Raw genomic sequence first — 16,018 nt, forward strand, 5'->3', positions numbered from 1 at the left:
TCTCATCTCTGCCACCTCTGCCTCCTGGGTTCAAGCAATTCTCCTGCCTCCTGTCTCAGCCTCCCAAGTAGCTGGGATTACGGGTGTGCACTACCATACCTGGCTAATTTTTGTATGTTTGGTGGAGATAGGGTTTCACCATGTTGGCCAGGCTGGTCTCGAATTCCTGACCTCAGGTGATCCACCCACCTCGGCCTCCCAAGTGCTAGGATTACAGGTGTGAGCCACCGTGCCCAGCTGGGTTGATGTTCTTTATTCTTGTAAGCATTTTGTGTTAGTTTCTGAAACATAATGTCTGGGGCATTCAAAGAAAGAATGTCATCCTTCTTAAAGGTTTAAATTCTAAGCTAAGAAAACCTTTTGTTTCCTTTTGAGACCTCTGGCCACCCATGCCACAATGATGCAGTCTCGAAGACAATGGTTTTGAAGGACATTCTTAATGGCAAACTTTAAATGAAGTCCATCATTGGCAGCTCGATGACAATGCCTATATGTTATGTCCTTTTCCTACTTAACAAGAACAAAAGGCCACAGCCAGAACAATTAGTCATATAGGAGGGATGAGATGACATTTTCACTCCCAAACTTTTCTGGTATAAAAGGGCCACCCAGTGAGGGTCTGACAGTAAGTGTGAGAAAATTGGCAATAAAATCACCTATCTGCACAGATTTTCGGAAGTCCAAAATGATTAGGTAAAAGGCTATGTTTTTCTGCAAAGAAAAATGTTGAATTTTTATATGCTGTTTTACTTATTTTTGCCTACATGAGACTAAATTTTGATTGTGATTTTTTCTACTTTGCAGCTCATTAAAACTCAGTCTCATCCTAGTTCTGTCGCTGTCCACAATGCATGTGTTTTGGTGTTATCCAGTTCCATCTTCTAAGGTAAGGATTTGCCTCCATTTTAGATACTTAAATAGATAACTAGAATGGTAAAGTATGTAAATTCCAAATACTTGCAAGGAACATGTGACAGAAAAGTAATTTCCTTTATTATTAGTGTTCTCAATGGGAAAAAGTCAGCAGATTGATGATGTTAGTAAAAGAAAATATTTGTGTGACAAGTAATACTGGACTATATTCAAATTTTTTTGAATTATTTAGGGTTTGCTCCTGCAAAGGGAAATATTCATTTCAATCTAAAATAATGTGTTTTTTTTGCCAATGGCAATTTATTTATTCCACTTGCATTCATTCATAATCAAAGTGAACACTTAACTGTGGAAACTATATTAAAATAAAGTGGTCATTTTTCAAAAACAGTTGAATTTTTTTCAGATGCAGAATATAGATAAAATCTTAGATCTAAATAAAATATCACATAAAATATTAATTCATATATTTATTGGAGAATATTGATTGAGCTCCTATGTTCATTGAACTGTTCAAGACATTCAGAAAATAAATATCTTTCTTTGGAATATTTAATACTATTTCTACATCATATTTCGGTTGTTTTTATGTCAATATTTTGTTTACAATTTTAAAATACCTTTTGTCATTGACGGCATTTTGAACTTTAACTTTTTTTCACTAAAAATCTGTCACATTATAATTACTGAAATCAATGTGATTTATGAAACTACTTTTAGGATAAAAGGATGTCACATAAATCCTAAATGATAAAAGTATGTCCAAACATAATGATTTAGTTATTTATGTTATTGGCCTTTTCACTAATCTTTGCATCTGTCATTTTTCTATTTCTTGTTTACTTAATATAGCTTCCTTTTTTTGGTTTTACTCCTATGAGCATTCAACACGAATTTAGTCATCAATTCTTTAAGACACCACATTGATCAAGCTGATGAGTCACAATCCATAAATTGGTATATTTTCTCAAGTGTCTTCCTAATTACTTTTTGTTCTTTCCCCAAAGGTTTACTCATGACGTTTCTGTTGAATAACAGACTCTTCTCTGTAGCTTTTTAAAAAGAATTTAAGAATGTACTTTGTTCTAAAATACTTATGAGACTTCCTTGTCCATAAATGAAATGTTTCTCCTTTCGTTGCATTTTCCTTATTTCTATTTTTGCATGTGACAGTTTTGTTCCTGTTATTACCTAGTCCTGTAGTGAGAGTGTGGATGCTATTCATGCTAATTTGATTGCTTAGGGTGAATGATTATGAGGGCAGAAGACGCATAGTCTTTTATAGTATTTGTTGCGAACGTCACTGAGTCCATTAACCAGGCAAATATACAACCTTATTATGTTAATGAGTCCGCCCTGGCAAGGGCTGCCTTCAATGACCAGCAAAGTGCATCAGTGTCTTTTTAGGGATGTTTCAGGAATCTCATAACCAGAACTGATACATTCCTTTTGCAGTATAAAGGTGGCATCATGAGTATTTCTGGAAAGAACTGGCTTGCTTCCCTTCCTGCAATGACTCAGAGGCCCCTCCCTGCTGGGGATTTTAAATAGAAGGCATTCTATCTACCATGTTTAGATTTCCTCCGTTAACACACGGAAAAACACATAGCAGTTGTCCGACTAAGAGTGTTTGATTGGTTTTCTCATGACCAGTATTTTGGAAACTCTCTGACCAAACTCTCTGAGATGAAAAAGGGAGAAAAAAACCCCAATTTCTTTTTTCCCCAGAGGCCAGTGAGAGTGATTTGTCTGGGATGCACTGAATCTTCAGTAAACCACCCACTCGTGGGTGAAGAATTACAGGGAACGTTTTATGCCCTCTGGCCCCATTTCAACTTCCAAATACAGTAACCTGAGACCACACTTGTTTTCCTGCACCTAGATAGAAAAAAAATGTCTGAGTTTTGCATTTTAGTACGTCTCTTTATTGATAATAAAAGCACTCACTTTCCTTTTCCTCTTGTAGTTCTAGTCTAGTTGAGAAACCTAAACTTGGAGTCAGATGCTTTGAAAATAACAGTATCTACTTCACAGAGCTTTGTTCAGGAGTAGGACAAGAGGATGCCCATAACGCAAGCGGCATACAGATCATGGATAAATCTGTGTTTTGCCTTATTGGTGAAATTTGTATTAGCCTCTTATCAGTGTGTTATAATTCTTCTGAAACCATGCACGAGGGAAAACATGACAAGTGTTGATGATTCGTACGCAAACCCTGGGGCAGAGCTACCTCTTGGAATCCCAGCCCTGCGACACAGGGCATGCACCTTTGGTCTTGTACTTAGTTTGTTTTCTGCAAAATATGGGGTTGAACTTCAGGTTCCCGAAGGCCAGTTTGAACTCTAAGATGGCAGATCTATTTCTTCCACCACTAAGTGCCCTACACTCTCCTACACTATCCAGGCCTCGAGCCACTGATGAGGACCTGAACTGAAGTCAGAAGTTGAAGATGCCGTTGTTCAAGTAGGAAGACATCCTTATGGGGAACCTTGGCAAATGGCCCAAGACAGACCCCAGGAGAAAGGTGGTTCTGATTGACACCTACAGTTTGATCCTCATGGATTGTTTTTCTAAGTCAATTTTAAAAATGATTCCCAGGGCTAATTAGTGCTGCTTGAAATATTCTTTATAAAATAACAGCAACAAGATGACTTATGTGTAGTGCCTGATGTAAATACAGAATAGCAGCAAGTATATAAGCAGTGTAAAAATGCGACAAGTAGGTAGATCACGCCAAATAATATTTTGTATCTAGATAAAGTAGCTTATTGTTTTAGCAAAACTTCTGCCTTTAAGATGATGGATGTATTGGATTTATCGCCATAAGGTTTTGAAAGTTGTTACTGTTGAAATACACTTTTAACCCTAAGGCTGTATTCTCTTTCTCCTCCCCCATCTGAATTGCCAGGTGTCTGGAAAATCTGATTACTTTCTCATTCTGCTGAACAGCTGCCCAACCAGATTGGACAGGAGCAAAGAACTAGATTTTCTAAAGCCAATTTTGGAGAAGATGTTTGTGAAAAGGTCCTTTCGCAATGGAGTTGGCACAGGGATGAAAAATACTTCCTTTCGAAGAGCAAAATCATGACTAAGTGTGCAAAGGACTCCGGGAATTAATCTCAAATTGTAGAGTGTGACTGACATGCTCAAAGTCCATCGTCTCCTTATCATTGAGTGTTGGCATGCTCTTGATTCTCAAATATTTTTCCTCTCCTAACAGGTACAGAGTAAATTGTGTTAAAAAAAAAAAAAAAAAAAAAAAGTAAACCTGTCTCAAACTTCCACTTGTGAGAGAAAAAACGATTTATGTGGTCCATTAGTGACTTTTTCCCGAATGAGATGGACACTTTTGCTTTGGTTTTAACTTGGCCAGAATGCATGAGCATGTTGACAGTCATCACAATTGTATGATTTTTTTTCCTGCCTATAATATCATAACATGAATACTGCGATATTTGTTTTTCTTTTTAATACCATTTTCTCAAATGACTTAACAGGCCCAATTCTGCGGGGGCGGGGGGGTGATGTGCTATTTCTGTTTCTAAGGGGCTTGTGAAGTTAACCAACATTAAGGTGAATGGTACAGCTGTATCCATCAATCAATTAATTGAAACCAAGAACAAACATTGCCAGAGCCCTCTAGATGTCATTCTTGTCTCCCTTTTCCTATTCCAAATATACTTAGCTATAGGGTGTTGTTTTGTTGTCTTGTCTTGGAAATTTGTTGCCTTTTAAAATCTTTAAACACAGAAATGCTGCCAGTAACAACAACAACAGAGACTGACAGTGCCCTGTGTTATCGGGGCAGCCGTTTGGAAATCTATTCCCCAAACTGTGCTGATTAACACCCTCTCCTTTCCCCCATTCTTCCAGGAAAGACCCCCGACTTTTTGCATTGAAACTCCTGACACTGCTTTTTAAAAAGGGTAACACGACATTGGTTGACATGTTATTTCAAATGCATAACTTTAATATATATCTGTTCACTCATATTGGATTCTGTAGCACACTAAGGGTGTTCGCTGTAAGCCACGCACAGCTCCTAGACTGGGGGCAGCGGAAGCCTCAGGATGACCTGTCCTTAGTCATCAGCTTTGGATAGAAACACAGTCTTCAGAAAACAGTACTCACAGTGAGCTGGTCTCACGGTAACTAGCTAGGTCCACACAACCAAATCGGTTTCTACACAAAGCAGTCTTTACACTTGCCGTATTGTTGGTGATGTGCCAAGTGCCCACTGAAAGCAACAGAGGCCCCTAAAGGTCTTCTGTGGTTTGTTGCTGACTTCTATGAAAACAAGTGGTTTCACGGTTGTGGGGTGTGCTTATTTTACTCTTATTATACAGATTCGTCCTAAGTATTGGGGGATGAAGTAACACAGATCATGCAAATGCAAGTTATAGGAAGGAGCATTTATTTTAAGGATCAGAGAACTTCAGGGAAACACATTTTGGGAAGCACAGAGGAGCTTGGTAGAAGTAGAAGCCATCAGGCAGCAACCCTGCCCTCCGGGGTCCCTTGCGCCCTTCTAGCTGCGTTTTCTTCCCTGCAAACCGGATGGTCTGCAAGACCTTTGTTTCTGCTGTCCCATAACTTCCATCTGCCTGGGGCTTTGTGTTGCTCTATAGGGCCTCACAACATCAGGCCCAGAACCTCCCCCAGGCCAGCATCTTTGATTTCCCTTTGGGGTTAGGGATCCACTCCTGGTTCTCTCTGCAGAAGCCAGACATACAGGCAGGGTCATGTGTCTGTGACTGCTGTATGGTCTGTGGTAGGGCAGACCCCTACGAAGGGGTATGAGAGAGCAGGAAGAGGAGGACATTGCTCATTCTGCTGCATCACCCACTGTACCCTCACTGTTCCCTGGATCCAAGGCCACACACGTGGCCTTCCAGTCTGGTCCTTCTTTCAGTGGATGCTTGATGTATAGGAATGCCAGATGTACCCTTCAATAATTTTTAAACAGTCTGCTTAAACAAATCCATATTTTCTTTCTAAGATCACCTCCTTCTCCCCATCAGTGTTGCCCTAAAGACACACACATGCACAGGAACACACACCAGAAGGGGCAGCTATGGGCCGAGTTTCTAGATGCAAAGGCATGGCCTTGAGTCTTGATGCAAACGTGGACTGTGGGCATCCGCAAGGACAAACAGGTGGGGATACAGGGTGTGGGTGGCACTGGGAGAGGAAGAGCTAGCTCAGGATGGGTGTCCTCCACCTGCTCCTCTGCTGCTCCCTCATCTGTTCATGGGCCTGGTCCTTTCTCAGTCACAGTCACATTAGCAGTGGCCCTGGCATCTTCCCCTACCAGCAGCCACATGAGAGGTCATACCAGCCCACTGCCATCCCTTCAGTGGCACTGTGGCCCCTGTCTCTGTTCCCAGGGGCAGATGGGAGACTTCTGTGCAAGTGTTGAAATGAGAGATCAGCCCAGCAGTGCTCCAGGTCTTGGTGTAGGATCTGGAGGCATTTCCCTTATCAATTAATGACATCCAGTTGCCTTCCTGCTTGGTGGCCACACAAGTGGCTGAAGTCATTGAGATTTTAAAGAAATATTTGAAATCAGAAACAAGCAAAACCCTTCAAAGTGGATGTACCTTTAATTCTTTTTTAACCCCCAAAAATCAGTCCGTTTCCCACTACTCCCTATGTATGTGGACACAGATGCAGTGAAGTCCTCAGGCAATCCTTGTGTCCTGCCACTATGGCCTCTGCCACTATGTTTTCTGCCATTTACTGCCACTATGGCCTCTGCCTTTGTTCCTATGAGGTGGCTTTAAACATCTAAGCCATCAGCCAGTGGCAGCACCACTCTCCTTACCCTCGGCCCCGAAACTGGAGTTCTCTCGGAGCATCTGCAAATGCGGCAAAGGGCTCTGCAGCACCGTGAGGTTTCAAGGGTAACACGCACAGTGCTTCCAATAAAGTGTGCAAAATATGACAGAAGTTTGTCAGGGAAATTGGCGTTTCTTATCTGCCTAACGTTATTGGCAGGGAAGCTAATTAGATAGGCTGATAGGCGTTATTTACTCCTGTGGAGTAGAACGCGAGTTACTGCATTAATAAGCTCATGGTGACTGTGGTGTCAATGAGGCATCTGGTGTACAGAAAAGATTGTTATTTCAGGAGAATCTTCCTAATTTTCTATTATTTGCATTTATATGGATTGACTGGAATAATAAAACACCAAAAACATAATTGGAAAAATTCACTTCCCATTTCTAGATCTAAGATATCATTTTAACCTCAGGGGGAAAAAGGCCTATGAAAAACTATTTGCACTCCAAAAATCATAGCAGATGAAAAGCTGGTAGGCAAGGGCATTTTCTTTCTGAAGAAAAATTGCACCTCTTGCTAAAGTTTTAGGAATAAAATGTTTAAGAGCAAGGCCTGCTCTCAAGGCTGCATTGGCAGGTAGGAGAGTGGCTTGGGGTGACAGGGGGCAGTGATGAGAGAGGGCCCTGGTGACCCTCTACCCTCCAACACCAAGGTTGCTGCTGGGGGCCTGAATTTCACTTTTAGTTCTGGATGCATCAGGCAAAGCTTTGGAAGCCCTTGGACTGCAAGCATCCCAAGGGATGAATAATCTTTTAGTCAATTTTGGCCAACTCTACCTGAATGTGATTGATCTTCATGTTCTATCTGGAGAGATTTTATTGGAAGGGAAGGAAAAGAACTCATGAGGGCCACGATACCTGGAGAGAGCGAATGCTGGTGTGGAGGAGGAGAGTGCAAAGGGAAGCTTAGGAGGCAAGATACCAAAGGCACCCGGGCCACATGAACTGTACTTGAATCCTGAGGTCCTTGTTCACTCAGTGGTGCCACCTTGCTCAAGCTTCTGGAATCCTTTTGAGCCCAAGTTTCATCATCCATAAAATGGAGCCAGTATTACTTACATTAGAAGATTTTTCATTTATTAATTAATTTATTTGTTTGACAAATATTTATTGAGAACCTTCTGTGTTCTCGGTACTAGGAATGCAGCAGTGAAGAAAATAGAGCCCAATTATTGGGTTGGGATGGGTGATGGAGTTAGAGAAAATAAGTATATATTTAATATATAATCCTATATATGCATGTATATATAAGTGTGTGAATGTACATAGTATTTCGGATGGTGATAAGGAGAAACAGTAAGGAAGGGGGAGCTGGAGTATTGTGAGGTGGAGATGGGGATGCGATTTCTGATTCAGCAGTCAGTTAAGGGATCTCTGAGAATTGTGAGAATCCCAGTTTCCTGGCTTGCAGTGAGCAGGGTGAGGGTGGAGAGAGATGGCACCTTACAGGTAGGAGGGCTTCTGTGTGGCCTTGCAGGACTTTTATTTTTCCTCTGAGTGACAGAGGAAACCACTGGAGGGTTTTTAAGCAAAGAAATGACATCATCGAATGTATTTTTGGTTTTCGTAAATTCCTAAGAATGAAAAATACGCACCTAGCAGGTTTCAATAAAAGTAGGAGAAATTCGTTGTGTGAATGACATCCGGCAACATGGATTCCCTCCTTCCTTACCTGCTTTGCAATTCTGCCCTGAGAAGTAATTAAGCCGCGATGTGAAGCCCTGGATTGGGCCAGGACCCTGGGACTGGAACGCGGCTGCTCTCCAAGGTGCTGAGGGGATTTGGGGCAGTAGAGCAGATCCCTGGCCCATCGTCTGAAACTGGTCTTGAGGCTAGAATGCCATGCTCCTGGATTATTTTTCATGTGTGAATGAGGAACATTTTGTTCTCACAAGTATCTACTGAGATTGTCATAGAAATATCCCCCATTATTTTTTGGAGGGATGCATGTTGTGATGGTTAATACTGAGTGTCAACTTGATTGGATTGAAGGATACAAAGTATTGACCCTGGGTGTGTCTGTGAGGGTGTTGCCAAAGGAGTTTAACATTTCAGTGGGCTGGCAAAGGCAGGCCCACCCTTAACCTGGGTGGGCACCATCTGGTCAGATGCCAGCACAACTAGAATATAAAGCAGGGAGAAAAATGTGAAGGAGAGACTGGCCTGGCCTCCCAGACTACATCTTTTTCCTGTGCTGGATGCTTCCTGCCCTTGAACATCAGACTCTTCAGTTTCGGGACTTGGACTGGCTCTCTTTACTCCTTAGCTTGTAGAGAGCCTGTTGTGGGACCTTGTTGTCGTGTGAGTTAATACTTAATAAATTCCATACATATATTAGTTCTGTCCCTCTAGAGAACCTTGACTAATACACGTGAGTATGGGTGGAAAGTCTGTGGGTTAAGGCTCAAGCAAAGAAATAAAATAATATAAAATAATTAGGATTTCTACTCTTGCACCTGAATTTTTAGGGTGCTCCTCTCTTTTTTTTTCTGTTGGTTATTTATTTCTAATGCTAAATCCTTAAAAAACAAACAAAGAGGTCTGCTATAAAATTTCTACTGCAAACATTCATCCCATTCATCTTTGAGTACTTGCAGTAAGAGATCAACATTTTAGGGAAGGGAAATCTGAAAACAATTCGATTTCATCTCCCACATGCAGTAAGGCTGAGAATATGGCAATTTGATATAAAAGGCCTGTTCCTACACTCAATATTCTCATCTCTCCTTTTGTCCCATCAGAAAATAATAGTGAGGGTCCAGGAGCCTCCCTTCCACTCTTTCCCTCCTTAACTCCTTGTTGTTAATGTTCAGACACACTCACATGGTGAGGAAAGAGGCAGGCTTCTCTGTTGGTGGAAGATTTTGGCTTGACTTCTCCTTTATGGGGTAAAGATGGTCTTTTGGTTGACCGTGATGGCTCTCTCAGGGCTGTCTGGGATGGAATCTCACCTGTGTTTCTCCTCTTCATGTGGGCTGTGCACACTTTCAACTTCCTCCAGTGACACCTTCCCCCAAGCCAGGTGTGCAGGTTTTCTGAGCAGCTGACCCCACCAGCTTAGTGTTTGTCCCCAGCTTGCAAGGTCATTCTCATGCTTGCCTTACACAAAGGGAGATGAAAGGCAAGATGCCTCTCCTGGAGTGCAAACCATGGTGGTGCCACAGATGCAGCCCTTGCAGCCCAAACATCCTTCTCCAGAATAATAAAGACCAAGAGTGGGTCCTGCAGGATCATTCCATCTGCTGGGCCTTGCGCCTATGAGCTCCATCTTGCACTGTGCATTGTTTAGTGTGTCTGAGCCTCTGGCTGGCACCTACCTGGCTGACATCTGCCTATCAAGTTTTAAATCCAGCTAATGCCCTTTATGGAGAAACTTTGCCAAGGAATCTAACCCAAGGAGACAAGTGAGACTCAACATGTGGTTACCAACTGGCTCCTCCTCAATGTTCACCTAATTTCCACTTGACAGGACTGAAGTTGCTGCCAAGTGCTTTCCATATAGTGTCACATTTGCCCCTCCACAGCCATGTGAGGGGCACTGGGGTGTTCTTAGTCTTGTGTGCAGACAAGAAAACTAAAGCTTAGACAGATGCAGTGATTTTCTTGAGGTCACATATCTGGTAAGTGGCAGGTCTGCCTGGCTTCAAAGCTGGTGCTCTGTGATCTGTGATGTCCAACTACCCACAGTATAATCTCAAGGCTAGTTGGGGGGAAAATTTGCTTCCAAGCTCATGTGATTGTTGGCAGAACTCATTTCTCTGTGGCTGAAAGCCTGAGTGCCTCAGTTTTTTTGCTGGCTATTGGCAGGAGGCCACCTCAGTTCCTAGAGGTTGCCATCAGTTCTTTGCCACATAGGTACCCACTGTGACTGCTAGCTTCACCAACACCATCATGAGGGAGAATCTTCTAGCAAGAGGGGTGCTGTAATCTTAGGTAACATCATCATGAATGTGACATCTCATCACCTTTACTGTATTCTAACGGCTAAAATCAAGTCACTAGTCCTGCCCACACTCAAGGGGAGGAACTTAAACAAGGGAATGGACACGGGGACATAAAGACCATGGGGGACACTGTGGAGTCTGTCCAGCACTGACATTAAGAGTGGCCACCTCAGCTATGGGAGAAGACCATCCCATGCTGGAACAGAGCCCTAAGAAGTGAGATCCATACCAAATTTGACTAGTACGTGAGCAACACCTACAAAAAAGAATGTTAAGTGTTAAACCACAAGTATATGTGTTATATTAGTCCGTTATCACACTGCTAATAAAGACATACCTGAGTCTGGGTAATTCATAAAGGTAAGAGGGTTAATTGACTCACAGTTTAGCATGGCTGGGGAGGCCTTAAGAAACTTACAATTATGGCAGAAGGGGAAGCAAACATGTCCTTCTTCACGGGGCAGCAGGAAGGAGAATGAATGCACAATGAAGGGGGAAGACCCTTATAAAACTGTCAGATCTCGTGAGAACTAACTCACTATCTTGAGAATAGGATGGGAAAAACCGCTCCCATGAATAAATTATCTCCCACCAGATCCCTCCCACAACAGATGGGAATTATGGGAGCTACAATTCAAGATGAGATTTGGGTGGGGACACGGACAAACCATATCACACATGTAAGCAAGCTTCTCCTTCATAGGGCTTGTCTGTGTCCCTGCGTGCTATAGAACAACCTTGAGGCTCAGACTTAGATTCTTTTAGGGCCTAAACTCATATAAATAATTGTGCTATTGTAGTCCTACTATGTGCCAGTCACTGGTTGAAGAGTTTACACATGGTTTCATTCAATTTCCATAACAACTCTAAAAATACAACAAAATACCTTTTAGGTAGATACTCTTATTAGCCTCATTTCACAGATAAGCCACTAGGTACAAAGAGGTTAAGTTCTCTGCCCAAGGTCATGTAGCTTGTGAGCAGTAAAGCCACGTTGGGAACCCAAGCAGTCTGACTCCAGTATATGAATGTGTCCCCAGCCCAGTGTCTGAAGCCTTTATCTTACTTGAGTGTCCCAACGTTTTTGAATGGCACAGGTTGGTTAAGAAAAGCTGGCTGCATTTGATTACAGGAGAGACAGGGTGCAGAGTAAGTAAACAGAAATGGCAGAAAGGACACAGTGAGGGGAAACCAAGATGTCTTAGGAATTTTCAAGATATATTTCCTGTGGTGAAATGTATTCCCATGGGAAAGAACAAAGGAGCAATTAGAAAATGACTGGACGCAGTTCAAACAGAAAATTATGAAATTATAAAGAAGCTGATCTTGCACTTGGTAAACACTGATATAACATTGTAAGGTAACTCTTCTGTAAAGAATGGATCTGCGGTGTCTTGTCATCTACAACAGTAAATGCACTAAAGTTTTACTGGAAAAGACAGCCTGCGGGGGGTTTGTAACTCTTGTTCCCCTGTCCATGATGGGACTCCATGCATCCTTGGGCAAGCAGGTTAGTACTCATCAAAGTGAATTACGGTCACTGCCAAAGGATGACACTAGCTAGAATCCTGCTTCCTGCAACCGTGATGGAAACTCTCCAGGTATATAAAAGAATTATGGGTTAAGATTCCTTTATAGTCTTTAAGAAGCAAGATCTGCAGCTCAGAGCTGGTGCATTGCGTTCTCTTCCAGACTTCTCTGGGATTTGGTAACCCAGGCCGGATGTGTGGTCAAATCATTTTACAGGGTCTCACATTTCCTGGGATTTATAAGCACTGGCTTTACAGTCAGACATACCTGCGCTCAAATGGCATACCACTTAACAAGGTCCATGACTGTGGCCATGTTCTTGGACCTCTCCAAGCCTCAGTTTCCTCATCTGTAAAATGGAACTCAGTGATATCCCAATGGGGCTGTAGTGAGATATAAGAGAAATAGTACATGTTATGCACTCAACCCAGTGCTTGATCCCATGTGAGTGCTCCATAAATGGCAGCCAGAGTCACAGCAGGGGTGTTATGAACATTCCAGTTTAATGCTGAATCGAAAGTTGGCTATATAACTCATACTTATAAATTAAATCAGTTAAGAATAGAGGCAGATAATACTTGCTGATAATGGAAATATAGATTAGATATTATTCTGAGTATACTGCTAAGCCAATATAGATGCTGGTATGGCTGAGTCCCAAGGGAAAAATTCTATATTTTTTAGAAATGATGTGGCCAATAGTGTAAATTAATTGCAGCACACTGAGAGATGAATATACAAACGGGCAATGGTCAGACCATGCAAAACGATGCAAACCCACAAGGCTGCAGCAGCCAGTTCAGGAAGCCAATCGCTGCAGTAATGGGCTCAGAACAGCCAGGACACGGTCAATGACTGCCAGCATTCCCAATTCCCTCCCCCTGCCCCCAACTTCTAACTCAGAACCAGCAGAAAAAGCCAAATATGTTCTCCAACCAATTATATACGATGTCTTACTTCATATTACTCCACCTGCAGTTTCCCCACACCAATACCCTGCCAGTATATCACACTGGAAGCCATTCCGTTTTTCACTACGAAACTTTCCACCTCCCCTGCTTGCCTTCAAATCTCTGCCAAACGCAAGTGATGATGCCTGACCCTTGCCATAGAAGTTCTGAATGCATAGCCTCTCTTTGTCCTAATTTGGGTGCTCTTTAGTTGTGGAACACTAATATGGTAAAAGTGGCACACAGCAAGACCAACGTCACAGGAACTCTCCAGTGAAAGTCACAATCTTTTAGTATAAAAAGATTAAGTAGTGTTTTTCTTAAATAAAGGCAGTTGTATTAATGACTCTTACTGTAAATTTAAAAGTCAGACAGTTAGAAAATTTACACTAAGAAAGGACAAAGAAGTAAAAATGTAACCCCTATCTCTCTCCCCATGGAGAACCATCCTCATGCGTTCAGATACCTTTGTGATGTGGGTGGGAGTATGCGTGTGTGCACACACACACATACTTTTTAATACATAAATGTGATTATAAAATTCTCATTCTGAAATCCAAAATATTGATGGATATCTTTCCAGGTCAAAGAATGCTGAAATACAGCATTGTGCTGAACATCTGTATGATATTCAGTTGAATGGATATATCATACTTAACTAAGCTATCCTCTATTAATGGACATTTAGATTATTCACAGCACTGTGCTAATGGGAAGATTGCTACAAATGTATACTACTACACATCTGTCCTCTGGTTTTATAATGATAGAATGCTAGAAGTGGGAAAGCTGGTCAACGATTATACACATTTACAATCTCAACACTTACTGTAACTTGCCCCCCAGAACAGTCATATCACTATAGGAACACTGAACATTGTCTACCTTTTTCAATTTTGCCAGTAGGTTAAGTAAAAAGCAATATCACATTCTTGTTTGAATATGCACTTTTTCATGATGAGTAAGAACAAACATTTGTACACACACACACATGCACATTTGGAATTCTTTTATAAATTGCTTTTTCATATATTTGGTCCATTTTTCAGCTGGGTACCTTTTCTTACTGATGTTAAAGCTTCCTGATGTAATTGGATATTAGCATTTTTGTCACATTGGTAATTATATCTTGCATTGTTTGTGTTTGCCTTGCAAATATCTTTCTTTTTTCTCCTTTACAGTTTCTGGTTATTGGGTCATGGGAAAGAAAATATGTTCCCATTAGAAGATAATAAAAGGTTTTAAGGTTTTATTTAAATCTCTGTTCCAGGACAGTATCACTTATTGGGTGAGATTATATCAAGCGCGTTTCATATATTAATCCCTTTTGGATATTTCGAGTGTCCTTCTGCAGACTTCTCATGTAAATAAGTTTCTTGAGTATACAGTTTTCAGACTTGCATTTTTTTCTGTTAAAATATTATAGACATTTTATTGCTCCATTTTATCCTGCAGTCTTATGTTGTTGACGAGACATTCTACCCAATCTTTTATTTTTTATTTTTGCTTATAAACCACCTGTTTCTTCTTATTGAATATTTATAAGTTTGTTTTAGTTATTTTGAAGTTTAGTAATCTTACCAGGATAAATTCCAGTATTTATTGTTCCCTAATAATATTCTAGGTCATGGTACATTTCTTGAAAGTCCTTTTCTCTTGCATTTTTATTATTAATTCCATTGGCACATTCTCTATTCTATCATATTCTCTAATTCATGGAACCCAATATCATCTCTATTGTCATCACATTTTGATCATTTTCTAAGTCTGAATTACCCCCAAAACAGATTATGAGCAAAACCTCATGGAACCGTTTGTTTGGAATCCAATTCCAGGACAGCAAGGATGAAAGAACAACGACAGTGAACGAAGCAAAGGAAAAGGCAAAGCAAAAGCAAGGTGCATTCCTGATTTGGTCTCACATCCATAGAAGACAGCTCGTGTTCCGCGGCTTCAGGAACCACTGTGTCCTGGAACAGTTCATCAGGCAGCGGGTGGAGGTCCAAATCATTTGTCACCAAGTCTTTGGTAACATTTGTCTGCTTGCTCCTTTCCATCCAAGTTTACCACAGGGTTCACCACCTGCTCCTTCATACTGGGTTGTGCTACCTGAGCCCTCCGGCAGCTGCTGGGCAGTCGGAGTCCTCGTCCCAGTGTATGATGCTTCATCTGAGCCTGGAGTTCATGGGAGGAGAAGGGGGTTAGATGCAGATGTAAGCCTAAGCCTGTGGTATTAGGAGAAATGCCTGAGGTCCTGACCTGGGGCCAGGTGTGTGTGTTGGTTGTACTGTGTGTGTGGCTGTAGCCCCTGATGCAGGTTGTCTTCACTGCGGGGCAGGGCAGCCTCCCTGCTGAGGCTCCCCAGGGGGTCCAGAGGTGTGCAGCCCAGACAGTCTGGGAGGCTTAAATGTCGGGCACCCGAACAGTAATTTTCTCTGTATTTTTTTGTTTCTTTGTCTTCTGCCTCTATGTTACCTGTGACTGTTCAGTCCTGTCCTGAATGTTATTGAATTGGTTTCTGCAGTGTCCATTCTGGTAACTGCAGCTTCTAAAACATTTGGGATTTCTGCAGTGGCACTGTTTTTCTCTTCGTTATCTTCACTTAGGCCTGCCAGGTCTGTTTTAATCTCATTGTATTATCTTCTTTAGGCTTTTATCTTTTGTTCGTTTTACTTTCTAAGTATGTGAAGAAATTCTCAGATTTGTTTGATTTTCAAAAGTGACCACTTTGTGTCTTCCTTTCTCCCTTCTTTCCTTCTTTTCCTCCTTTCTGAAAGTAAAATTCCAGAATAATCATGCATTTTTGAGTGCTTACTAATGGCAAGTATTTTGGTAAACATTCTGAATCCTTACAACAATCCTTATGACAATAGTATGACAT

At 41.5% G+C, this 16,018-nt stretch overlaps 1 protein-coding gene across 1 annotated transcript; it reads left to right on the forward strand.

Annotated features, from left to right (window-relative positions):
• Positions 1 to 625: 625 nt before the first annotated feature.
• NPS (neuropeptide S) lies at positions 626 to 4,140 on the forward strand. The gene is made up of 3 exons (XM_005566738.4): positions 626 to 693; positions 805 to 886; positions 3,782 to 4,140. The coding sequence occupies exons 1-3, from the start codon at positions 686 to 688 to the stop codon at positions 3,959 to 3,961; spliced, it is 270 nt and encodes an 89-aa protein (XP_005566795.1). The 5' UTR covers positions 626 to 685; the 3' UTR covers positions 3,962 to 4,140.
• The last annotated feature ends 11,878 nt before the right edge of the window (positions 4,141 to 16,018 follow it).

This window comes from Macaca fascicularis, chromosome 9 (assembly GCF_037993035.2).
Source record: "Macaca fascicularis isolate 582-1 chromosome 9, T2T-MFA8v1.1".
Taxonomy (NCBI): domain Eukaryota; kingdom Metazoa; phylum Chordata; class Mammalia; order Primates; family Cercopithecidae; genus Macaca; species Macaca fascicularis.

Coding starts and splice junctions, on each gene's coding strand:
- NPS (XM_005566738.4), top strand. Junction 887..3,781: donor ATCCAGTTCCATCTTCTAAG/GTAAGGATTTGC, acceptor CTGAATTGCCAG/GTGTCTGGAAAATCTGATTA.